The following is a 26,742-nucleotide window of genomic DNA, read 5'->3' as shown; positions in this document are numbered from 1 at the left end:
TACTGGCCTAATGAATAGAAACATTAAAAAAGTATTTTTGGTGAGAGTTGCATTTTCATGTTTATTTTATATTTAAATCTTGCTTAATTTAACAGTTATAATTTATTTTCTGGTGGTTCTGGTGAATCCTAGCTGCCTGGCTAGCTTGTGCTGTGGGGGAGGGGTTCTGATATTGAGTTTGGAGCATGAACTTCTTGAAAGTGTAGAAGCAGCCTGTGTCTGTTCTCTTCCTTCTTATCCCTTTGGTCTTCATTATTATTCACTGGTCCTCTGTAGGCGAAATGGAGCCTGGGAACAGGGTCTATTTCCTGCTTCTTCTCTGCAGTACTTGTAGTTTCTGGGGGCAGGCTTGAATTCTGCCTGCTTTCTGAGAGCTTGGTGCCTTTGAGTATCCCTATTAGACTGCTGACTATTACTTCAGTAATAGGTAAGTTGCCCAGTTTCTCTCTTTAGCTGTTAGTGTGCTACAGGGCTTGTAATAGCATCTGTGTAGCTGGAAATATTAATTGAGAAAACTGCCATAAGCTTTGCTGCCAGCTATGGAAGAACACACACTGGGGCTGTGGTGCCTGCGTGTGGGTATACATTGACTAGATATTGGTGTGGTGGTAATGGGGTGATAGTATCTGTCTCCATGGATTGTTGGTGAAAACCAAGTGAACAGACGTTTTAAAAGTGCTCTGAGCAAGGTCTAGCACAAAGTAGGTGGTAACTTGGTACTCAGATTAGTATTGTGTTACTGGCTGGCATACAGTCAATGCTGGTTGCTGGGAATTGAACTTAGGTCCTTTGGAAGAGCAGCCAGTGGTCTTAACTGGTGAGCCATCTCTCCAGCCCATGATAACCAATGCCTTATTTATTTTTTAAATTGATACATTTTTGCCCACTCCCCACCTCCCCTCTACCCTCCCACCCTGCCCTGTCTTTTCCCCCTTCCTAGGTGGATCCATGTATGTCTTCTTTGTTACCTAGGTTCTTTGGGGTTGTAACCTGTAGGCTGATTGTCCTTTGCTTTATGTCTAATGTCCACTTATGAGTGAGTACATATTATAGTTGTCTTTCTGGGTCTGGGTTACCTCACATAGGATGGCTGTTTTTTAGTTCCATCCATTTCCCAGCAAATTTCAAGGTGTCGTCGTTGTTTTACATTGTTTTCTGTAAGTGATGCTGTGATGCAGGATGCACCATCACCCAAGAGAGAGTGAAAGTGACCCTCTTCTTCCTTATAAGGGATCACATCTGCCCACTAAAGCCAAGACTAAGACCCTGAAACTGTTGGCAGAAACAAATTCCCACTACAAAATATACTACATTTTCCTTATTCATTCTGTAGTTGAGGGGCATCTAAGTTAATTCCAGGTTCTGGCTATTATGCATAATGCTGCTACGAACATAGTTGAGCAAATGTCCATGTGGTATATGTGTATCTTTTTTTGTGTGCATATGCCCAAAAGTGGTATTGCTGAGCCTTGAGGTAAGTTGATTGCCAATTTTCTGAGAAACCACCATACTGATTTCCAAAGCTGCTGTACAAGTTTGTACTCCCACCAGCTTCCATCAGCAATGGAGGAGTGTTCCCCTTACTCCACATCCTCTCCAGCATAAGCTGTCATCAGAGTTTTTGATCTTGACCATTCTCACAAGTGTAAGATGGTATCTCAAAGTTGTTTTGATATGCATTTCTCTAATGATTAAGGATGTTGAACATTTCCTTAAGTGTCTTTTGGCCTTTTGAGATTACTCTGTTGATTGTTCTCTTTTTAGATCTGTATCCCATTTTTTTTTTAATTGAATGTAGTAACTGAGGCGAGGTCATTCCACATGGAGGAGCAGACGGTACAGACTAGAGAACAGCAGGAAGGTCAGTGCAGTGGAAACTGCTAAAGAGACCAACAGATAGATAAGTGTGAGATGAGAGTATAGACAGGGGAGCTGTGTTACACATAGGACTTTGCAGACTCTGCTAAGTATGTTGGTGCCTATCTTGGGAAAATTGGGGAATTATGATGAGATTCAAACAGAGGAGTGAATGACATGCTTTTTAAGAGCATCAGCAGCTGCTGGGTTTAGGGTATAATCCAAGGAAGCAGGTTGGAGGTTATAGCTATATAGTTCTTCAGGAGCCTGGGCCAGAATGTGGGCAGTGGGCAGTGGGAAGTGCATAGGCCTTGGCTGTGTTCTGAAGGAAAGTGGTAAGTGCAGCATTCCCTGTCATATCTTGCTGAGTCCAAAAAGTTGTACCTAAGTCACTTTCTATTCTAACTTGCATTACCAAAAACTACCTTTTTATGTCTCTCAGTCTTACACACTTTTCTTTAGTGAATTTCTTTTCTGAATCTGGTAACAAGGAAAACTATAACTATAAAGTCCATCAGAGAAGGAAATATATTATCTGAACAAGCAGGAGATGCAAGTAAGCAACTTCCAAAAAATGTGAGAAATGACAGAGACAGCTGGCTGCCTGGACAGTCACCCAAGGTTCCTCTGCAACACTGGGACATCCATTGGGACAGACATAGCACATCTGACAGATTTTTCTGTGAAGCAGGATATTCTGAAGGATTTTCCTAACTTGCCTTGGTAAAGTTTGGCAGTCCTTTCTTATGTGTCTTGGTTGTCCTTTTTGGACAGCATACTGTCAGCAGTCAAAGCAAGGGTACTTTCTTGCCCAGTGACTTTCCTTTGCCACAAAGAAAGTAAACTCCATGTGGAGTTTCTTCAATGCCCATCATCTCCTCTGAAGTAGATTAGTGATGCCAGGAGCGGAAATGTCTCATTGTAATAAAAAAGAACCTATGTTATTAAAACATCTTAAATACCATATTTTGTAGATTTCTGAAGTGCTTGAACATGGCTTATCTGAAATAGATCTCTGTGTGACCTTGAAAACGTAATATGACTACAGACCACTGTTCTTGAGTTCACAGATTTGACTACCTCTGGCTCCCAAGTGCTGGGATTAAAAGGTGTGTCACCACTGCCATAGTGAGTTAAGAATTTAAAGCATAATTTTGTTTTTAATATTTAACATATACCATACAAAAGTAGTTTTATCCCACTCCCCTCCCCTCAGGCAAGCTGCTTTGACCCTTCTGAATCCTCAAAACGAGGAGATAGTTATCTCTTTGGGATTATCTCATAGGTTAAGACTATTTTGATCTCTAAGTTTTTGTTTGTTGAGACAGGATCTCTATGTAGAACAGGCTAGCCTCAAATTCAGATCCTTCTCTCTCTACCTCCTGAGAATTAAAGGTTTGCAGAACTATGCCTGCCTATAACTACCGTTTTTAGGGTTGAGTCAGTCTTTGATCATTGGTGGTATTGTGTGCTTGACCCCCCCCCATGAGTACTAGGCATACCTTTAGTCACCTGCTTTCTGCTGAAAGTAGAAATTAATCATCTTTTATATCCAACTTTTCCACCCCTTAAAAACTTATACATTAAGAGGTGGTATTTGGACAATGAATATATAAAGTTAGTGGGAGGGTCCAGAGATAGCCCCATCCATGGATTAAAACCTTCCTATTCCCTTTTCTCAGGGTTGTACTTGTTTCTTCCACTGTCCCCACCAGTGCCTTAGCTCCAGCCCCCTCGTTGGGTTAATAAAATGGTTCCTGGGCGCGTAGCTCAGAGACCCTGGATCACAGATAAACATTAGGGCCCTCCTTCTTGGCAGGGTCTTTTTTTTTTTTTTTTTTTGGTTTTACAAGACAGGGTTTCTCTGTATTGTTTTGGGGGCTGTCGGTCCAGCCTGGCCTTGAACTCACAGAGATCCGCCTGCCTCTGCCTCCCGAGTGCTGGGATTAAAGGCATGCACCACCGCCACCCGGCCCTGGCAGGGTCTTACTTCTGGTGTCTGTGTCCTCATGGTGGAGGCTATGTAGTAGCTCTGCTCTAGATCAGTAGGTGTCTTGAACAGTTAGGTGCAGGGGGGCAGTGTGTAGTCTGACAGTAGGAGTAACTTGTGGTGGTGGTAGTTTCTGAAAGTCATGACTTTGCAGTATACTCAACCTTGGCTTGGATGACTTATGCAACTTTTGGTGATGACTCAGGTTAAACTCCAAGCCATGCTTATGTGCTTGGCATGCTTGCTTTTCCAGAATGTCGATAGTCCTCCATGACTGTCTCCTCTATAGTGGTCCTGTTATCCTTTTTTGTCTGGTGTCTCTGTTTGCTAGCTTCTTCTGTTTGTTCAGCCTGCTTGCAATGTTTTTCTGTAGTTGTTACTTGTTAGTATTGCCTAGAGTCATAGTTCATGCCTGGGAATAAGTAATGTGTTTTCAGGGGGGCGCAGGAATGGCCATTGGAGCTCTGGCAGTTGTTAAAAGTCTGAGTGGAGCCTGCAGTCAAGAGCATCTATCACATGTACAGGAAAACTGTCCGGGACATTGCTGGATACAAACATACTTATTGTTCTAAGTATTTGTTCAGTTCCTGTTTTCAGAAGTTAATGAATCAATAGAAAAACTTCGGCCATTTACACCTGAGAGAATTGCTTGAATGAGACTTAGTTTGTGGGATTGTGTGACTGAAGGCTTATCCACATACCAGGCAAGCTAGAACTGTGTACTACGTGCTCCAAGGGTGAGGTACCAGGAACTCCTTACCTGCTGCTGTCCTGATGCTTGCATGGAATGTGTTCAGATAGCTTGATTTTTTTTTTGTCATGACCTTGACACTCTCAATCTGAATGGAAAAAGTAAATAGTTTTGCATTAAAAAAAAGTTTGCTGGTGCAGATTGTAAAAGTAATTTCTGTCCCACTTGAGTATGAGATAGTATTCATCTTTTGAGGTTAGAAAAATCATACTTGGAGCTAGAAAAAGAAACCTTGTATCTCTTATTATTTAAGCATATTTTAAAATGAATTGACTACCTTAAATTCTGGTTTAATTTTTTTAAAGATAGTGTGTGTGTGTTTATAGGTGTATTGGGAGAGTATCAACAAAGGTAAATATTTTACTTCTGAGGTATTTGGTCTAATATGGGTTATCCCTACATTTGATTTTAACTTTGGACATGATATTTTTTCAAAATTTATTTCAAGTTGATTATTTTTAGTCTAAGACCAAAATTTGGCTGGTAAAGTGCCAAAGGCATCATTCTAAAGACAGGAATTGTTGAGGAACCATCTCTGGACAGTTGATCTGGGTAAGACTGGATTTTCAGCTTACTCAGTTTTAGAATCGACTGTCATTTTGTAAACAGAAGTCTGCCAGATGAAGTGAACAGAAGGGCGGGATTAGCATATTCATAAGGTGCCGGCTCCTGGATTTCTTTTCTCCTCCCCCCTCTCCCTTTCCCTGAATGAATCTAGAAACACAGACCCATAGGGTCGAATGACTAGCTGGTTTTCTTCTGTTCAGTGCCTTAATCTGGCTAGGACGGTCTGTGTTTCAGATTGCGGAAGCAGAAGATTCAGTAACTAAGAGGTCACCGTGGAGCTGCTGGAAACTCACAGAAGAAGCACCTCTCAAACTGTGCTTCAGGCTCTGAAAAGGAGCACAGGGGAAGCTTAGTCTTGCTTTGGATCCAAGCAAATGCTGTCGGAGCGATGAACTGGGACTTTGTGTGCGGACTACTGGCTTGATCTTGATAGGATTGGGTATATGTTGTTGGATCGGGCAGGCCAAGAGGCCCTGAGACCTACAGGTGCCAACTGTATGGAGAAAAGCGGCTGTAGTCCATTTCCAGTGTGTTGGGCTAAAGGTATAACAACTTAAAGATCTGTTTAGTGTGTGTGCTTATGTCAGTTCATGCTTTTGTGCTAAAAAAGCTAGATAATAGTGCTTTCAGAACTTAAGAGTTACAACTACATTTGAGAAAAAAAAAGATGTGGTATAGGTTTACAGCTGGTGCATAAAACCAGTTAAGTGGCTTTGCAAGTAGAAAATGAGACATTTGTGTGGAAATGCTCTTAAACAGTCTAAATCATTTTTCTGTCCTTGTCCTGTGTATAAGTCATATGTTTTTGCCTTTTCATTTTACTCATCATATCCTGTGCCATAGAGGCTTTTAAAGAGCAAAATGATTAGTATTGACTGTAGAACCAGAGGAGAAAAGAGTAATGTGGGCTTAGTTGTTTTAGAATGGGTTTCCTTTATTGTCTATATGCATTGTGTATTTAATTTGAAGCTCTGTTATTTTGAGATTATTAACACAGGTCAAAAATACCGAGTGAAGAATTTTTCTACTTTAGTGTGAGAATTTGTATTCATGTTGAAATATAAACATGAAGTAGGACATTTTCATTCTAGCATTCAAGGCGGCATTTAGAAGGTATAGTTAAGGTAAAGAAGCTGTAAAGTTAGTGTGTAGCTCAAGACAGACAAAGTCAACTAGAAGTTGTTTTGCTTAGCATAGTGGTGATTATGTAAGCTATTACCATAGTTAATGAAGGACTTAAAAATATTGTCACTATGTGAAATGTATTTAGGTACTATGCTAATCTACTTAGGAACCTGTAATTGGGCAAGAACTGCACTTTGATGAATGAACTATAGGCTTATTCAGTGTAGTTTTTAGGCTAAAGATATTAATACTCTAGACTAGGATGTGTTAGCATCATACTTACTGTTTTCAAGATTATTTATTACCTTACTCATTCCCCTATTTTAGGGGTTTGCAACAAAGCTTGCAATATTTGAGCTGTTTTAGTATGATAGTATCTAAATAAAGTACCTGTCACTTTTATTACATAGGTACTCAGAATAAAGATTTTGTCCAGTTAAATTGACACTCTAAAATTTTAAAGGACATTGAATTCTTACTATTGTAGTTTGTGGCGTTATAATGTAAATGAATATAATTGAGGCAGAGTTCAGTCTTCCTGATGTACTTGTAGGTTGGGTACAGAATGCCACCTCCATAATATAATGCTGCTAAGCATCAGTAGTAAAAGTTCTCCAGATATCTGACAGACCTAGACCAACAGGGTGTTGAATAGTTAGCAACTGGATTTCCTACTTAAATTGGCCTTAGAAATGAGAACTTTTGGTAGAAAAGAGATAGTGTTTTGGTTCAACACAAAGAAATTGATCAAAGCAACTTGTTTTTCAGTGTTTGCATACTATTAGAGAAAATACTAATAGCTGATTTTTAATGAAAATGTGCCTTTTCGTAGATGACAGACCGGGTGAAAGGAGTAGAGCTTTTAAGGCAGAGAATGGGAAATGGGACACACCAGGTAACATAGTGGGCTCCATCTCTACTTACAGAACCAGCTGCTTTTCCTTCTCAGATAGTTTTGCTTTGGTGGTTCAAGTGGAGGAGCTCTAGCTGAGTGTAATGCTTTTGCAGTGATTGCCCAGTATAGCTGTCTTTAAATTTCCTCTCATTTCTTGTTTTCCTTTCTTGCGTTATGACAGGAAGGCGGGGGACCTGTCCCCATGCTTGTAAATACTGTTCAATGATAAGAACAAAGATGCTAGTGTATAGGTTATTTCAGGTATAACCATTATAGTATGTAGATAAAGATAAAAGCTCAAATACAAAGAATATGTAAGTCTTGGCCTGCAAATGGATATTCTAAACCACACATTTAATTCAACTAGTCACATTAACCTCAAAACAGATAGCAGTGTCCCAGTTTTAAAAAGACGTAAGATTCTTAACAGGACAGGCTAAAAATAGTAGAACAGACCTATATTTGTATACTTTGAAGTGGATCTTCAAGGTACCATTAATACTCATGGGCCTGTTTTTAATAGTTTAGTGCATTGTTGCATTTGGTGTGACGAACCACCCAAGAAGATTAAATTTAAAAATATTTAAGAAAGATATGTACCTACATTGTGATTTCCTAGTAATAAGTGTGAATTAAGAATAATAAGTGTAAATGTTCTTAGAATATTAGGTTTCAAAGTGTTAGGTGGGGAAACCCTCCCTACTTGTGGGGTTTTCTAATTATCAGTTGTACATTGTTCACCATTTTGAAAAAAAGGCTGGCAATTACCATAGTGACATTAGAAGTTTGGTTGTTAGGAAAAAGTATGTTTTCTGGTTTCTTTAATTTTTTTTTTCAGTAATAGAGATTTTATGTACTTCTGACTTTTGCAGTTGAAGTCATACTTACTCTTCATAGAAATCATAGATAGAACTCTTAGCTGTCTCAAATCTTTCCTGTCTTAGTATACATTGGGCTTAGTATACATTGCACTTATTCATGCTACAGATCCAGGATGCTTCTTTGACTTTCCTTTCCTTGCACAGCGAATTATGATTTTATTCTGATTATTCTGTATTCAGTGTGTATCTTGAGTTAATCAGTTCATCTCTCTGCTATGTCTGGTCTCACTGTGTCCATACATGTTGGTTATTCTTCATATACCTGTTGAAGTAATTTAGTGAAAACAGAAATCTGATATTTTCCTCATATTTTTCAGTGGCTTATTAGATTTGGATAAAATCTACATTCTTACTGTGCCACACAGGCCTCACTTTATCTTGTTTCTCTTGTATTCTCCATCTTCGAGCTGTCTTTCTTATCAGCAGTGTAGTCACTTTGGTTTTGTATATTGGGAGATGGGGTTCTGAATATGCCCACCAGAACCTGCACTGCTGCTCTGACACAGTATGTATATTGTTTTACAGTTAACTTGTCTGATTTCCGTCTTCCTTACTAAACTTACTATCCTCTGGGATAATGTCAGATTTTTTTCTGCCTGATAAATACTTGGCAAAAATGGATGTTACTTTAATATTTGTTGATGTATTCTGTGTAGGATAAATTTTATTTTAAAAACTCTTTTAGAGATAACATTCTTGTGTTTATGTTGTATTTTGATAAACCTAGTTTTAATACTCATTGAATTGACCATTCTACTTTTACTGTATTTGTGTATGATTTTCTTCTGAATAAAGATATATGTGTAGAATTTAGCTTAGCAGTCAGCCTGTAGAGTTGGTAGCTGATGTATGTATGTATGTATGTATGTATGTATGTATGTATGTATGTATGCATGCATGTATGTATGTATGTATGTGGCATGGCTTTGGTCTTCAGATACTGTCAATTCTTTCATACTTATTTGAATATTTGACTAAGTATTTCTTATCATTCTTATCTGCTTTACTTTAGTTGGTTAGTTTTTTTGTTTTTGTTTTTCAAGACAGGGTTTCTTTGTGTAACAGCCCAAGCTGTCCTGGAATTCACTTTGTAGACCAAGGTGGCCTTGAACTCACAGGTCTGTGTCTCCCAAGTGGTGAGATTAAAGGCATGTGCCACCACCACCTTGTTTTATGTCTGTCAATGTTTTGTCTGTCTATACGTATATCTGTTCTGCAGCACATGTGTGCCTGATACCCAAGGAAGCCAGGAGGAATGTCTTAGATTTCCTGGAACTAGTTACAGACAGTTGTGAGGGTCCATGTGGGTACTGGGAATTGAACCGTTGTCCTCTGGATAAACAGGAAGTTCAAGAGTAGGCAGTTCTCTTAAGCACTAAGCAATCCATCTCGGAAGCCCAAAGGTTAGTTAAAATTGATTCCTCAGATTCTAAATGTCATGTGTGTGTCGAGCTTGCATGTGCACACGAGCACATGTTTATGTCCCCATTCATTTCTCATAAAGGTCTCTGAGATAAGAGTTCATCAGTATCCCAGTTTTTGTGGATGAGATGTTGAAGCACTAAGGCTAAAAAACTTGGCAGTGGTTGCTTAGGTCACAGAAAGCAGAGCCAGGTTCTTAACAGTGGGGATCTGACTCAAGTGTGGCTGTTTTTAATCACCATGCTATGTATGCCTAAATGGAAAGATGATAAGATCATAATGGATTATTTGCCTTCTCTAATGTTTGCATCTTAAGAATCATGGTTTCTACTCTCAAGTACTTTTTCTTGAGTTCATTAATTCATTTTACAAGTATATAGTGAACATTCAGCATTTGCTGAATGTGCTTGTCAGTACTTAGCTAATGCTAAGGAGTAAAGGCATAGATTTCTACTCTTTGAATTGATAGAAGGTATGAAATGTTACATCCGGGTTGTGGTTTGTGGCAGTGTCAAGTAGCATGTCAGGTAGGCCCACCTAAGAGGATCATTGTAGAAGGTGGAGAAAGAAACTCCCAACAGATTGCATGACAGAGTCTTGATGGCATGGCACCGTGCCTGGAAGAGAGTATCAGGACTCTGACTTTTTCTTGACTTCCTCACTTGTCTGGCATGAGATGAAATAATCTAAGTTACAGATCAATTTTAATAAAATTTTCCTTAAAAGTAGCTGAATGAGAAGAACAGTCTTCTAGGAAGCATGGCTCTGTCCTCTCTGATGGCGTAAGTAGACAGACATTGCCTTTGATGTCTTAACAGCAAGACCGTATCGTGCCCTCCCTCCTCTTCTCTGTTGTGAACATGGCAGCCCTCGTAGTGGGCATTAGCATGACTTCATCCCATTCTTTCCCTTGGCTTATTGTCAGTGTGTGTTTTCACTGTGGGGGACTGGTGGAAGGAAGTTTCTTTGTTGTGATTTCAGGAAAAAAGTGCTCAGTGTTAAATGTCTTAACTCTAGTTTTGTCTGTATTCTAAATCACTATTATTAATGGAAGTTTCCTTTTAGTTCCTTGTTTCATAAGGCTTTTTTGTTCATAATGAGAAAGATGTTAAATTTTGTCAAACATTTTCTGCCTCTATTGATTACATGAATTTTTTGATTACATGAATTTTTAAAAGAACAATGATCTATTATGGTGTTTGAAGAAATATGTTTTTGATGGTGTTGAAGATTGAACCCATGTCATGCAAGTGCTAGGCTAATGCTGAAGCAGTGAGAAGGGGTGTGTGTGTGTGTGTGTGTGTGTGTGTGTGTGTGTGTGTGTGTGTATAGATACATGTATATAGATAGATATAGTTTTGGGGGTTAAGCCAACTGTGGTGGTTGAGTCCCCCCCCAATAGGCTCATATATTTGAGTGCTTAGTTCCAAGTTGGTGGACTGTTGAGAAGGATTAGGAAATGTGGACTTGGAGTATGTGTCCCATTGTTAGAGGAGTAGGCTTTGAAGTTTCAGTAGCACATGCCAGGCCTAGTGCTTTTCTCTGCCTGCTGCCTGTGGAATAAGATGCAATGCTCTCAGCTACTTCTCCAGCATTATGCCTGCTACCGTGCTTCTCACTGTAATAACAGACTGACTCTGAAACTGCAGCAAGCCTCTCATAAAGTACTTTCTCTTTTAAAAGTTGCCTTGGTCACGGTGTCTCTTCACAGCAATAGAACAGTAACTAAGGATGAAGTTGGTATTAGAAGTGGGGTATTGCTGTGACAGTCCTGATCATATGAATATGAAAGAAAGATTTGGACTAGAAAAGATATTGGGTAGACTAGAAAAGTGGTTGAACTAAGCAATACTTACTGGGCCGTCCTAGTAGGAGCATGGAAGACAGTGATGTGGCTGACCTATAGGGGCCTAGATCAGGAAGTTTCAGAGGGAAAAGAATTCACAAGGCCATTCTTGTAATATTTTGGTAAAGAATGTGAATGCTTTCTGGCTTTGTTAAAAAAAATTGCCAGAGGCTAACTTGAAGAATTTTGGATTTAATTTTATTAATAGAGATGTCAAGACAGCTTAGCACTGACTATGCCACTTTGTTATTAGTAATCATTCTTATGCAGATCTATAATGAAAAAAAAAAACCAAGCAGGAAAAAAGGCAAAGTGTACAATTTGAGGGGGGGGGGGGGGAAGGAACACCAGAAAATATAATGTTGAAGACAAATTCCTGTGTTCAAGGACATAAAACGTTAAAGAAGACTCTAATGCTAAATGGAATAAAGGGAGTGGCGGCCTTAGAGCAAGACCCAGCTAAGCTCCCACCTTGTGTAAAGGAATTAAAGGAAAGCTTAAACAGGCAAGAAAACAGTCAACAACAGGAAGCTGGTGCAGATGTCATTGTAGCTCGCCCAGGTTTCAGCCCCAGCAGGCAGAAGGACTTGACAGCTTTGGCCCTATGGTTTTGGCTTTAGTGTCAAGGTAAAGAAAGTTGAAAGGAAGAGAATATAGATCTGAAGAGTGCTTTGATATTAGACATGAAGATGCAGAGTTTGGAGTTTGTCCTGCTGGGGTTTGGTCTTGTTTTGGTCCAGTATTTCCTAACTGTGCTTCCTCCCTTTTAGAATGTAATTTATTCTGTCTCATTGTATATGGGAAGTATGTAATCTGCTTTTTATTTTGATTTTTACAGAGAGTTACAGTTAAGACTATGCTTTCATGTTATCAAAGGATTGAATCAGTTTCCTAAGTACTGGATCCCCAGCACCTACCTCTCTGACTTTCCTCATGGAATTTGACTTCTTCTTAATTATAATTATAGTTGTTTTTATAGCACTCAGGAAGCTTTTGCATTTTTTCTTCCAACTAGACTGAAAACTCCTCTAGGGTGTATCTGGCTTTGCCTCATTTTGCTTTTAATAGATTATTTGGATTAGGAGTAGATCTCTTGATATGCAAGGCCCTGGTTATATTCCATAGTACCACATGCACAAATGATGTTCACTTACCTTCTGTGTATGCATGCCCACATCAGTGTGATAGTGACTGAGTAAATATTGTTAGGATTAGTCTGTTGGAAGGAGTGGCCCATCTTTTTGCCGGTAAGAGACAAGGTAAATGAATCAGTGAGGTTGCTGACCACGCTGTAGTACATTGCAGCTAGGCCTGTGCTGTAGGGAATGGTAGCCCTTGATGTGTGGTGTGGTCAGCAAAGGAAGAGTACGGCTGCCTGAAGTGAAGCCAATCTGTACTCTAGGTGTACAGTGTTAGGTGAGTCCTAATGGCTAAAAAGCATCTTCCAGCTGTTAGTGTTCTCTCCAATCTCTTTCAGATGGAAAAATAATAAATGCATTGAGGAAGTTGTGATATAGCCTAGCAGCATCAAAGTCAGGATTATAGCCCACAAACTTGAAATTTCACATGGACCACTCTGAGATCATGTCAACGTATGTTGTTCCTTCTTACAAGCTCCCTTATAGTTTATGTGCTGTGGTTTGGACCATACTTGGAGGAAGAGGTATTTAGGTAGGGGATGAAAACAGATTTTGAAACAATACTATTAGGTTTCTTAAGCTCTGTAACTTCAGAGTGCCTCAATGTCTGTACTTGTAATGGTGTTGTATTGTTAATTGTAACCTAGTACATGATGTTGGTATGTAGGTCTCTTGAAGAAAATGAATTAACAGGGTATTCATTGCACACAGTGCTGATTTTGCAGAGCATGTTATAGACACTATAGCTAAACTACTAGTCCTTGCCAGAGTCCTGTGGCATCAAGGTATCTTCATGCAGAGTGAGGTAGATGGCTTGCTGAAAGTATGATCAGTGAGAACTTGGCAGTTTGTGTTTAGCTTTCTTGACTCAGCTCTTCAGTGTTGCAGCAGCACCATTATTATTCTTAGCAGAAATTTTAAAAAGCGAAGTGCTATAAGTTAGTTTTAAGATACTGAAAAGGTAGGATAGTGATCAAAGGCTCCTAGTGAAACCACTCATTATTCCCCTTTATGAACCACTAGACAAAACTAAGAAGCAAATGGATTCAAACTCTTATATCTTAGGTGAGTATATGGACCATTATGGAGCCTCCTTCTATATGGTCCTACAGGCAGGTACTCCTAGGTTACTGGACCTTGTTCAGCTTCCTCCTTGCCCATAGTTCAGAATTTCCACCTGCTCCAAAGCACAGATATAGATTAGTTTTGTTTGGTCTACTCCTTTGCTTCTGAGGCCACAGTCACTTGTTGCCTGTGTGTGATCTGCAGTAATTGGAAAGGAGGGAAGTCTGTCCTTGTATTTCTGGTGCCTCCTCTATTAAATTAAAGATGTATTTGTTGTAAATATGATTGATAATGTGGGGGGAAGGAGTTCAGTGCACTAAGAGCTCTCAAGTGTTCAGGGATTTCCACTTGCCCAGGGACCTATGATTAGGGATATATATTTAATTCCACAGCCAATCAGGGACTAGCTGCTTCTTATCTACCACGTCTTCAAATTCATCCACATGAAACTTGAAACTCTACTTCTTTGAGATGTGGATCTTCTGGCAGCCAGGGAACTTGTACTTGCCTTCACATGGCAGCTCAATCACATGTTTCATATTCTGCAGTTTAGTGTGGGTGGGCATGATAACTTGGCCATTGTATCCTTGGGCTTCCCAAAACACCACACAATTCCACTGGAGTCTAGACTGGGGACAGCAGGAGATCAGAGATGGGAATATCAATCTCATACAAGCAGTAGGCTGCAAACACTACTGCAGAGGCCACTGTTTGCATCCCTTGCCTTGCACATCACATCAGGCCCCATGAGGAAAAGAACTTGGTTGGCTTAATTGGCTGCAAGTACTCTTCTGTTGCATTCATATCCAATTGTTGTTTGAGTCTCAAATCTTCTTTCCGTTTTGACTTCAGGCTGCATAAGCAGCAAGACACCAGTAAGACCCTGAGGTGTTTCCTGTTGATTCAAGGGAAACCCAAAGCAGACAGTCCAGTAGTCCCATCCGGGAAGCAGTTGACTTCTTGGCTAAGCCTGAACTTCAGTTTCACAGTCTAGTTGAGGATTTAGAGCCCCTGGTGCTCAGCCAGTGTGCTATTAAGAATGACCTACAGACTACTGTTGGCACTGGAACTGTGCCCAGTCCAGACTGGATAGGGTCAGTGACTTTCTGTAAGCATTTGGAAACCTTTATAACAACCTTACAGCCATTTTCTGTTTATTTAATGATGGAAACCTAATTATCAGTTTGATATTTTTCTTTTTAGGTTCATTTTTCTAGAAATTATTCTTCACTGTATTTTATAAAAGCATTGTTCTGGGGCGGAGAGTATTGTGTTTGCATAGCGTACTACTAGTCAGTGTAAGGCCATAAGTTCAGTTCTTAGCAGCAGCAGCACTACCCCCCCACCCCAAAATTTGTGACAGGTTTAAAATTAAAACAGTGTGATCCTTTACCATAAATAATTTGAGAGTACTAGTGTAAACCTAATTTCAATCTTTGATTTCTTCTTTGAGAACGTTTTAAGATTTCTTTTTCTTTTTAAATTCATTTATTTTATGTGTATGAGTGTTTTACTTCCATGTGTGTCTGTGTATCAGGTGCATGTCTGGTACCAGCAGAGGTCAAAGAGGGTGTTGGACCCCCTGGAATTGGAGTTATAGATGGTTGTGAGCCACAATGTGGGTGCTGGGAACCTGGGTCTTGTAAGAGCGAGTTCTCTTAACTGCTGAGTCACGTCTCCACCCAGAGAAAGCTTTTTGAAGAAGGAATTTTTGCAGCGTATAAAAGTAATTGATTCCTGTGACTGGTTGATATAGAGAAGTACATAAAGGGGAGACTTGCCAGCATTTTTAGGAGGATAGTGGTAGGAATAGACTCTGTGAAAGACCATAGTTCTGTGGAGGAGGAAATAGAGGTCTTTTTCATGAGAGACATTCAGAGAGTTGTTATCCCCACTTTAGTTTTAGCAGAGGACCAGAAGCAAATGCAGAACCACACATATAAGGCAGAGGGGTCTGTCTGTTGGTAGATATGGACAGTGTAGCAGAAGGCCCCTTGGAACTCCTGTAACTGACACCTCCCCTGGAGCTATCCATGAAAGTGTCCAAGAGGTCAGGATCTGAGAACCCTGTACTCTATCAGAAAGACAAACCTACAGATAAATTTGGAATGCCACCACGAGGCTGCCTGGAAGGACTGATGGTAGAAGTGCCTCTTTGGCAGCTTATAGCACAAATACAATTATGTCAAGTGTTACCCCAAGATAGAGCCACATTGTGTCATTGAAAACCGCTTCTCCTGTTAATGCTGGAATAGAGCACATTACTATTATTGTTATTGTTATTATTATTGTTGCTATTATTTTTAAAGTCAGTGCTGGGCTTGGCCATAGGGTTTGTGGTACAGAGGTATATATTTGGAATGTCATTCTTTTGGCCTTGCTTTTCTTTGGCTTGGGTGATATTTCCCATGGTACCTTTCTATTACTAATGATTTCTCTCAACCCATTTCATTTTCTCGAAAATGGAATCTGTTGTATTATTCTGGCTGACCTTAAACTCCTGGGCTCAAATGATTCTCATTACCCTAAGCAGTTGGGACTATATGTGTGCACCACTACCACCACTTGGCTTCTTTAACCATTTTGGGATATAATTTTGTTTTATTTTCCTGCTGTCAAGAAGTAAGTGATACTAAGCCTTACTTAGAAATCCTTGGTGATCTAAAGTAGGGAGGAAAGAGAAAGCTGGAGTGATCAGAAATGCACTTAGGAATACAGGAGCCTTGCTAAACTCATTTATCAAATTCTAGTAACTTTGAGTTTCTCCGTGTGTGGAGGTCAGAGGTCAATGTCGGTTTTCTTCCTCAGTCTCTTTCTACCTTACTTTCTCAGACTAGGTCCCATAGTGTTAAAAAGAATATCATCTGTTGAAAAAGGAAGAGCTGGCAAAGCAGTTGCTTTTTGAAAAAGGGTGAGCTATGACTCAAACAAGGCTAGCAAGCACACACCAGAGCACAAAGTTCACTTAGTTTTTATTTACTGTATCTCACCATATTGCCGGAAGCTTGACCTCATAATTTGATGCTCTTGGATAGCTCGTAATCAGTGCAAAGGGGAAAGGTGTGATTGAGAGTCAAGTTTTAGGAATTCCAGGGCTTGAGCAACAACCTAGTTTCACAAGGTGATGGGTTAGATTTACAGAATATTAGCCTTTGCTGTGCTAGCTCCCTTTAATAGAAAAGAACTGTCTCACATCATTGAACCCAGAGCTCACTGAGTCATCTAGGCTGTCTAGCTGTCCCCCATTTCCACTCCACCCCTGGCTTTTTATGTAGGAACTAGGGATCAAACTCAGGTTCTTAGTTTGAGTGGCAGATATTTTACTAAACATGCTGGTTTGCATTGAATTCATGATACCCTTGTTGTCTTTGACCATGATGCATCCCTTCAAAATATTGCTAAAATATTTTAAAATATTGTTTAAAATATCCCTTTTAAAATATTGTTAGATGGGCTGGAGAGATGGCTCAGCAGTTAAGAGCACTGTCTGCTCTTCCTGAGGTCCTGAGTTCAAACCCCAGCAACCACATGGTAGCTCACAACCATGTGCAATGGAATCCGGTGTCCTCTTCTGGTGTGTAGACATACATGCAGGCCAAAACACTGCAAACATAATAATTTCCCAATAACTCATTATAATTCTTATTTCAGGAAAGATTGGCTTGTATTCTTTGTCAGTTTTTGGTATGTTTTTATTTGCTTGATATTTGCTTGTTTGTTTGTTTATTTTTGATGTAGGGTCTCTCTATGTAGTCCTGACTGTCCTGGAACTCTCTGTGTAGATGGCTAGCCTCAAACTCACAGATATATCTGCCTGTCTCTGCCAGGATTAAAAATCTGTACCACCATGCCCTGTGATATCTTTGTTTTTTGAATCTCAGAAATATTTCAAGTGTTCTGTCTTCATTATATATTTGTAAGATTATTTTTTTTGTACTTACTGGAAGAATTCAGATATCCCTTTGTGGGAAGAATTTTCATTGTAAATTTATAATTTTCATAGAATTTATTCATTCAAGTTATTTGTTCACTTAGGGCTTTTTAAAAATGATGGAGCATTGGTGTTTTGTATGTCTTCATGGGGGTGTCAGATCCCCTGGAAGAGGAGTTATGTAGTTGTGAACTCTCATGTAGATGCTAGGAATTAAACCCAAGTCTTCTGGAAGAACAGTCAGTGTTCTTAACCACTGAGCAATCTCTCCGCTCCTGCTTGTTTTCTTTTAAATTAATATTTTTATTAATCCTTGGAGAATTTTATACAATATATTTTAATCATAATTACCCCCTTTCCTAACTCTTCCTAGATCCCCCACCTTCTAATCATCCAGTTGGTGCTTCATTGTCTTTCTCTTCCCTCCCCACAACACAGTGAGTCCAGTTTATGTTGACCAAATAAACATTCTTGGGTGTGAGGCTTTCCTTGGAAAGTGGTCGACTTACCAGGGGTCACACCTAAAAGAACATGGACTCTCCTTGGAGCAACTATCACATGCTAATGCCTCCCCAGCTAGGGATGGAACTTATGCTCCATTTGTGATGGAATTTTGATCTGGCTTCAACTTGTGTAGGTTTTTTTTCATGCTTTCATAGTCTCTGTGAGTTCTTATGCCAAAAGGAAATGTCTTTCCTATAAACACTGTTTCCTTGTAGTTATTCACAGCCTTTGGCTCTTAGAATTGTTCTGTTCCTCTTCCTTGATAACCTTGGAGCCTTGGAAGAAAGGGTATGATAAGATGGCCAGTGTAAGGCTGAACACTCTGCAATTGCTTATTCTCTACACTTGACTGGTTTTGATTTAAAACAGAATCTCACACTGTTACACAGACTAGCCAGGAATTCTCTGTTTTGTCAAGGAATAATTCAAAGATCAAGACAATTTTCATGTCCCAGACACCAAATTTTGAAATTACAGGCTCTTAATTGTTATATATAGCTTCAGTTTTATATTTGTTTTCTTAATTCCCTTAAGTACTGCTTTGCCAAGAATTTTATATTCTATCTAAAATTTCAACTTCATTGGTATAAACCAGGCTTTCAATGTATTTATAGTTGCATGTCTTTTCTAATGGTCTGTATTCATCCCGGGTGTCTTATTTCTCTCTTCAGTCTTGATACTCCTAGTTTCTCTTGCCTCGTTTTCTTTTGATTTCCTTCCTCGGAGGTATGCAAATTTTACTATTTATTCTTATAAAAGAAATTACTTACCCCCCCCCAGCCTTTAAATTGTGGTAGACATATAGACTTAGATGACTGATTTTCAGCCTTTTCTAATACAAATATTTAAGTGTGTAGACTTTATCCTAAATATAGTCCTGTTTTCAACTTCAGAAACAATATTTCACTCTATCTTTGAATTCAAAACATTTGGTGCTTCCTTTTGACAAGTGAGTTATTTGAAATACGTTGGTTGATATCCAAACAATGGAAGACTAAGTTTCATTTTAATAGCAGTAGTTCTCAGGTATTTGTTGACTCTTGCCAAGTTTGCTGTTTTCTGTGCTGCTTGCAATTACTATGCCCAGTTGTACATAGAAGTGCCACACTTGCCCTTTGCCTGTTCCTAACCTTTCCTTCTTCACTCTGCCTGGTTCACACGTCCGGTCTTATTAGTCTCTAGTTTCAACTTGTGTTGTTTTTGTTTTTGTATGTCTGAGCAAATACTTTGATGTTTCCTTTTTCTTCTATACAGAGTATCCCCCAGCCATCATTTGTATTTTGATTTTGAACTTAACAATATGTCCTGGAAGTTATTAGTCCAGGGATTGTGGTTATTTGAATAATAATGACCCGTAGACTCATATATTTGAATGCTTGATAAACGTGGGAGTGACACTACTTGAGAAGGATTAGGAGATATGGTCCTGTTGGAGGAAATGTGTCACTGGGGAGAGTTTTGAGGTTTGGATCACTTGAACTCTGTGGCTGTTATGGACAATGTTATCTTAAACATTCATGGCCAACTTTTTTGATGTATGTTTTCAGTTTCTTGAAAGTACACTGGGTGGTGGAATTTGGGGTTGTTAGTGGTTCTGTTTAGCCATTTGAGGACCTGCTAAACTGCTTTCATGTTGGTTGAGCTGTCTTTCACACTCCTGCAACCCGCAGTGCACACGAGTTCCTGTTTTTATATCCTTGCTAGCACTAGTAGTATCTTTTCTAAAAAGTGAATTTCTTACAATATTAATGGTGTTTGTTGTTTCTATTTTCTATGATGTATATTGCATATATACTTTTTCTGTTTGTGTTGTCTACTTTTTTAATTGAAACTTTTAAATTAAAATATAATTATCACTTTTCCCCTTTCCTGTCCTCATTCTTATCCTTGCCCATCTCAGATTGATGGCCTCTTTTTTTCTTTTATCATTTATTATTTTAATTTTAAATAGCTTGTTTTACATGTCAATCCCAGTTCCCTCCCCTCCCCTCCTCCCGCACTCCCCTTCCCCCCCAGCCTCCCACCCTATTGCCAGTTCCTTCCACATAGGGGATATCTAGAGTCTGTCATTTCACTCTGGGTAGGGTCCAGGCACTCCCCTAAGAGTCCAGGCTGAGAGAACATCCCTCTTTGTGCTATGGGCACACGATGACTGTTTGTATTCCAGGGATAGACACTGATCCACAGCTCAGGGCCCCATAGGTTGCCCAGGCCTTCTCGCTGACACTCACATTTGGGGGGTCCAGATCAGTCCCATGCTGGCCTCCCCGCTGTCGGTCTGGGGTCCAAGAGCTCTCCCTTGTTCAAATCATCGGTCTCTGCTGGTTTTGCCAGCCCATTCTTTGCCAATTTGCTCATCACTCCTCTCTCTGTCACTGGGTTCCTTGGGTTCAGTTCAGTGATTAATTGTGTGTTTGCCTCTGCTTCCATTAATCACTGGATGAAGGCTCCCGGATGGTTATAGACATCAAGTTCATTATCAGGAATGGGCATTCGAGGGGTCTCTCCACTATTGCTTAGCTTGCCAATTGGTGTTATCCCTTTAGATCACTCGAGGTCACTCTGGTGCCTGATCTGTCTTCTAACCTATGATTCCCTCTTCCCCCTATTCTACCCCCACCCACTCAACTGGCCTCTTTTTTATTTACACACACACACACACACACACACACACACACACACACACACACACACACGCACGCACGCACACACGCGCACATACATGCATAAATATATAAATACAATTTGCTGAGTTTGTTTAGTGTGGCCTGTATATATTTCATTTTGGAGCCAACTGCTTTGTATTAGATAACCAGTTAGGGGCTGGGGCCTTAACTCTGGAAGAGGCCAAATTTCCCTTGCTCAACAGTCACTAATTGCCTGTAGTTCTTTTGTTTTTGGATGGGACCCCCAACAATAGATACATCTACAACACAATTTCTACAACTAAGACCCAGGGGACATGTGAAGAGGGCCAGAAAGATAGATTGTAAGAACCAGAGGAACAGGAAGTCCATTTTCAGTTAGAAGTGATACAGGAGCTACAGCATATCTGAACAACATGGCTGCAGTTGTTTGTTTACGTGGGAATCAGGTGCCTTTGTCTCATCGTTTTATACCTTATTGTCTTGAGAAAGATTATTTTACTGAGTCAGAACCTGACCTTTTGGCCAGTCAATGAACACTAGGCATCTGTATGTGTCTGTTTTCCAATTCAGGCTTGCAGGCATGTGTAGCTGTGTCCAGCTTGTTACTTGAGTGCTGGGTATTTGAACTTGGGTACTAATGACTTCAGAGAAGTTGCTCTTTCCTACTGAGCCATCTCTTTAGCCCTACTATTTTTCACTGTTTTTAGTTGCCCATATTGAGTGTGTATAAAGTCTAGAGTTTTATTTGAAGAAGAAAAAGAACTTTGGAATAAGTTCCTGACAAGTATGCAGCAAACTGGTATGTTTGCTTTCGCAGTGATGTGGCCCTAAAAATGGAGAATAGGTTAAAAAAAGGAAGGGAGGGAGGGAGGGGCGTCAACATTACATTATTTTTAAGTAAGGCAATAAAGTTAGGAACCCTTTTCTTTTAAGCATGCATTTAAGGTGCTCTTGCCTCAAGCCCTGGGTGTAGAGAGGACAGCGATTGTGTGGGTGCTAAGTTCCTATGCTCTGTGCATAGGATGCAGAATGGAGACTAGAAGAAAGTGTTCATAGCATGATTGTCACATTGTAATTGTTACTCACTGTACACTGAAAAATCTGTTTTTCATTTCCCCCCCTCAACAGAATATGACAGATACCTAGCATCTAGCAAAAGAATGGCAGCTGCTTATCTTGACCCAAACTTGAATCATACACCAAGTTCAAGTACTAAGAGCCACCTGGGTACTGGCATGGAACGGTCCCCTGGTACAATGGAGCGAGTATTAAAGGTCTTTCATTATTTTGAAAGCAGTAGTGAGCCAACCACCTGGGCCAGTATTATCAGGCATGGAGATGCTACTGATGTCAGGGTAAGTATGTCTTTTTCATGACATCTTTAAGTAGTTATTGTACAATGGCATATAACCCCCTTCCCTGCAAAAGAAGATGAGATAGTTTTAATTGACATCTTGGTGCTCTTCCTTGTTGCAGAGACATTAACCTTTTCTTTCTGGTATACATCCAAAGGGCTAGGGATAGAGGTGCTCAGTCTAGAGCATTTGCCTAATAGCATGGGTTCTTGGATTTGCTTCCCCCAGCACTTGGCAGGTGCTTGGCTAATATATTTGCTATTATGTGACTATTATTTTCTTATCTAAGTCACATTTTAATCATGTACTGCAGTTTATTTATATTTCCACCTAATTATTTTAACCCTTGCAAAGGTACAGAGAACCATTGTAATTAAAATAACTTCTGATCTAGTAAAATAAAATGATTTTTCTAGGAGTTGTAATTTTAGGAATGATCCCATATCTCCAAATAAAATAACTTCCTTAAAACTATTAAATATATGATGTTTTTAAATATTGTGTTATGTTGCAATTTCACTGTAATGTAATTTCTGAATCAGGTAAGGTTGATTTTGGCTCCTAGTTTTGAGATTCTAGTAATGAAAGTGATCCTTTGCTTGGAGCCTTCTGTCCAGGCCACATAACATAGAAGGGGTACATGGTGCAAACCATTCCATCCCTGAGCCAGGAAGCAGAGAAAGAGAAGAGACTGCTGGGATCATTTAGCCCCTCTCAGGGATACTCTAGCTACCTAGAGATCTCCCATTAGCCTTACTTCCTAGAAGTATCCTTAACTATACAAGAAGGCATTAACCATAGCAAGACCCCTTTAGAAGATTTGCTTTTACAGCATGGAATCTGTTAAGGGCAGAGATGGGGCATAGTATAGGATACTCCTCTGCAGGCTGGCTGGGTGCTGGGAAGCTTAAAGGTAGGCCCAGCACCCAAGTGGAAGAATTAGCGCTGCAAAGGTTCTTGGGTTTGTAAGCGAAGCTAGTGAGAGACTTAGGAACGAGATAGGCAAAGCAAATGGGAGAGTGTTTCTGAAAGTTAGGGTATCCTAAGGATTTGAGAAAAAGCAGTCAGTGTGGATTTCCAGGAGGCATTTGCTGTGGTGAGGTGTTGACGCATTCGTCTTCACAATTCTCCTTTTATCTATGTCAGTCTTAGAGAACAGACCTTTGTATTGATAAAGATTAGCTTCGATAAGTCTTTTCCTCCTTTTTTCTTTGTAACCATAATTTAACCAGTTAATTTAGATTTCTTTACTATTTTATTCAAGTAGATCAATAGATTTGATATAAAGCTAAATTCTTTTGTGAGTTATATATACTTTTCTGTTACCTCTGTACAATCACTTCATTGATGGACTATGTAGATGGACCAGTTATTAAAAGGAACATGATGTGGGATGGGAGATGCTCATTTCAGGGATATGGAGATGTTGGGATAGTCTTACCTATCTTGAAGACTATCTCCAGTTTTTGTTTTTGTTTTTTTTTTCCGAGACAGGGTTTATCTGTATCGTTTTGGAGGCTTTCCTGGAACTCACTGTGTAGACCAGACTGGCCTCGAACTCACAGAGATCCTCCTGCTTCTGCCTCCCGGGTGCTGGGATTAAAGGCGTGTACCACCGACGCCTGGGTATCTCCAGTTTTATTTGTAGTACCTCAGTATGAGAAAGCCTCTTGTCGGGGCTGGAGAGATGGCTCAGTGGCTAAGAGCACTGGCTGCTCTTCAGAGGTCCTGAGTTCAATTCCTAGCAGCTACATATAGTGGCTCACAACCATCTATAATTGAAAGACCTCGGCATCAAAGCGCCGGGCACTGAACCGAACCCTCTGCCCAAGAACCGGGACCAGACCACTGGCTGCAAATGCAAGAGGTGATTTATTGAGTACACAGGCGCCTGCGGATGCTACTGCAACTCGGGTGCAGAGCATACCAGGCTTGCAGCGAGCACAATATTTATAGAGTTTTAATGGTTACATAAGTAACAGGCATTTCATTGGCTCATCTTGGGGGCAGGGGTAGTTCCCACGGACTAAGTTTCCTGGTATTACTTTATGAAAGACCCAGGCATACTTCAGCAATTATTATCCTGGTCCCATGACTACTATGGTGATCATAGACACAACTGGGGGCAAGGGTAGTTGCCAAGGACTAGGTGTCCTGGTATTACCACATAAAAGACCCTGGCACGCTTCAGCAATTATTATCCGGGTCCCATGACTGCTCTGGTGACCACAGATCCTGTTTGATATCCTGCCAGCTGGGCGAGGCACCTGGTCTGGGTTTCTTTCATTAGGCAACGGCCTGGCCTTGCTTTTCTTTTCCTAGGGGGTCCTGGGTAGGGGTCTTTCATAATAAGATCTGGTACACTCTTCTGGCGTACAGGGATACATGCAGGTAGAACACCCTATACACAATAATAAACAAATTAATTAATTTTGAAAAAAGAGAGAGAGAAAGCCTCTTGTCTCCTGTGGTATGATCTGTGAGATGGGCACATGGGTATTTGCTGTATGTGTGAGTACCCAAATGCTAACCAAGGTTAGGTGCAAGCTAGGTATCAAACCATAAACACCTCAGAAAGCCCCTAGTGGCAGATAGCATATACTTTGTTCAGAACTTCAAGCAGATATTGGTATACTATCTACAGATAAATGTTCCGTCAAAGCTGTGCAGTATAGAATTGGTAACCCAGGAATATGTAGTGATGCTTTAGAATAGTGACAAAGAAAACCTCAAGTTCTTCAAACTCAAGAAAGAATTGTTATCTAGAGGAAAGAACACCATTTACCCAGTTTTCCTGTGTAACACCAGATGGAGATTGACACAAGCATCTTTAGAGTGCTGAAGGAAGTCACTCGTCTTTCAGAAACTGATAGCAGATGAACTGTCCAGTCAGGATTCTGACACACAGGTGCCTACAGAGGAACAGTGATGTGAAAAGTTAGCAGAGCAGGTGTCCTTGGAAGAACTTTTATGTGGTATAATGAGCATGAACAAAGAGCCCAGAAAATACTATGGCAGGGCCGTGTTACTCCATGGCCCATGTAGTCTCTTTTGTATCTGTTGAAAGTCTTCACAATCTTTTAATTTTATTTTACGTGCATTGGTATTTTGTCTATGTTCATATCTGTGTAGGGTGTCATCTCCTGGAACTGTGGTTACAGACCATTGTGAACTACCATGTGAGTGCTGGGAATTGAACCTGGGTCCTTTGGAAGAGCAGCTAGTGTTCTGAACTGTTAAGCCACCTCTCCAGCCCCAAGTCTTCATATTCTCCTAAGGGTTTAGTCATGATCTTGCTCTGCTCTCTACCTACTCTGTCCTGTATGAGCTCTTAGTCTAAATTTCCATCCATAGTTCTGCTGATTGTGCCTCCTCTCATAATACTTTGATTTATTGTGCTTTTCATGTAGTCATGCTGTCCACAAACAAATAAGCTACAAAGCAGATAAAAAAGCTCATGTCAGCCCTGGATGGAGTACTTTTTGGAACTATTTTCCCCAGTAGCGAGTGTGCTGTTCATTATTGTTTTGTGTCACATTTCAATAATTCTCACAATATTTCAGACTTTTTTGTGGCTATTTTATCTGTTGTGATGAATTCTATTGATTTGTGATGTGTAGCAAAAGATCCCATGGAGACATTGCATCTGGCTTGAATTCCGGAGTGTTAGCACCTTGGCTTTGAACTGCCTTTTGTTTGAAATGTTTTATTCTTATCTGAGTCCTTCTTGAAGGACCCTAATCCCTAAACAATTCAAATAACTTAGTTATGGGAGAACCTGGAAAACTAGGAGGTCTCATGGCTGAAAATTGCTTAGGCAAATGGGTCCTTCAAACAACTCTAGATTAGAGGTTTTCGTATGTGGAAATTGCTTGCTACAGGTGTAAATTGGGTAACAATAAAAAGGCCTTTTGCAAAGCCACAGGCAGTCAGTTCACCAGAGGCTGGATTTCCCTACTATTTTTGCTAAACATAAATTCATCCTAAAGTGACCCTTTTTCTTCCACAGACCCACTCAAAACCAATGATATTTGGCACCCTTGGTGGATGAATTAGGGTTACTCTAGGATGAATTTTAGGCTTTTGCGAAGCAAAGGACAGTTAATTCACCAGAAGCTGATGCACTCTTCTGCTTTAGCTAAAGCCTGAAGTTCTCCCTTGGACTCTTATAAAACAGAACACCAACAGATGTTTGTTTAAGAAGGAAAACGTAAATCTATGGGGCTTTGGGTAGTAGATCGGTATTTATCCCTGGCACACAAATGGACTTTGGGTGTCCATCTCACAATGAGGGATACTCTCTCAACCTGGACTCTTGGGGAAGGGCCTACGCCCTGCCCAGAACAAAATGACAGGCTCTGGAGATCCCCCATGGAGGGCATCACCCTCCCTGGGGAATGGAGTGGGGATTGGGTGGGGAGGGGCTGGAGGGCCTGTGGGGTTGGGGGAGGAAAGGAGGGAGAGGGAGCTGGGATTGACTTGTAAGTTTGTGTATGTACTGAGTCTTTCACCTTAGTACCTTCACATGCTACCTCTCTTCTGGCCTCCCAGTTCCCTGAGATGTAATATTATTGAAATTATGCCAGTTTAGTCATCTGTCAGTGGTCTCCAGGGTACAAGTGAAATGAAGACTTGGATTTCTCATTTATAATTCAAAGTTAGACATACTTAAACTTCTTGAGGAAGGTGCATGGAAAGAAAGCTAAACCTCTTGACCAGACAGTGCTATGTTATAAATACAAAGAAAAATTCTAGGAGACAATTTT

The 26,742-nt window shown here is 40.2% G+C and overlaps 1 protein-coding gene and 1 pseudogene across 23 annotated transcripts in view; one reads left to right on the top strand and one right to left on the bottom strand.

Annotated features, from left to right (window-relative positions):
* The window catches only part of Ptk2 (protein tyrosine kinase 2), a 185,246-nt gene that overhangs the window by 33,701 nt on the left and 124,803 nt on the right, over positions 1–26,742 (top strand). For 20 of the 23 annotated variants that reach the window (XM_040736375.1, XM_040736384.1, XM_040736381.1 and 17 more), the window contains 2 exons: positions 5,400–5,708; positions 21,750–21,976. In XM_040736375.1, coding sequence (XP_040592309.1) covers positions 5,609–5,708; positions 21,750–21,976 — 327 coding nt within the window. In that variant the 5' untranslated portion in view covers positions 5,400–5,608. The remainder of the gene's footprint in view (positions 1–5,399; positions 5,709–21,749; positions 21,977–26,742) is intronic. The other 3 variants (XM_040736398.1, XM_040736392.1, XM_040736391.1) reach the window with 1 other exon arrangement.
* On the bottom strand, positions 14,177–14,321 carry LOC121136278 (annotated as a pseudogene).

The sequence above is a fragment of the Mesocricetus auratus genome, unplaced genomic scaffold (genome assembly GCF_017639785.1).
Source record: "Mesocricetus auratus isolate SY011 unplaced genomic scaffold, BCM_Maur_2.0 Super-Scaffold_100055, whole genome shotgun sequence".
Lineage (NCBI taxonomy): Eukaryota > Metazoa > Chordata > Mammalia > Rodentia > Cricetidae > Mesocricetus > Mesocricetus auratus.
The sequence above is the reverse complement of the archived record's forward strand: the minus strand, read 5'-3'. Positions and strand labels throughout refer to the sequence as shown.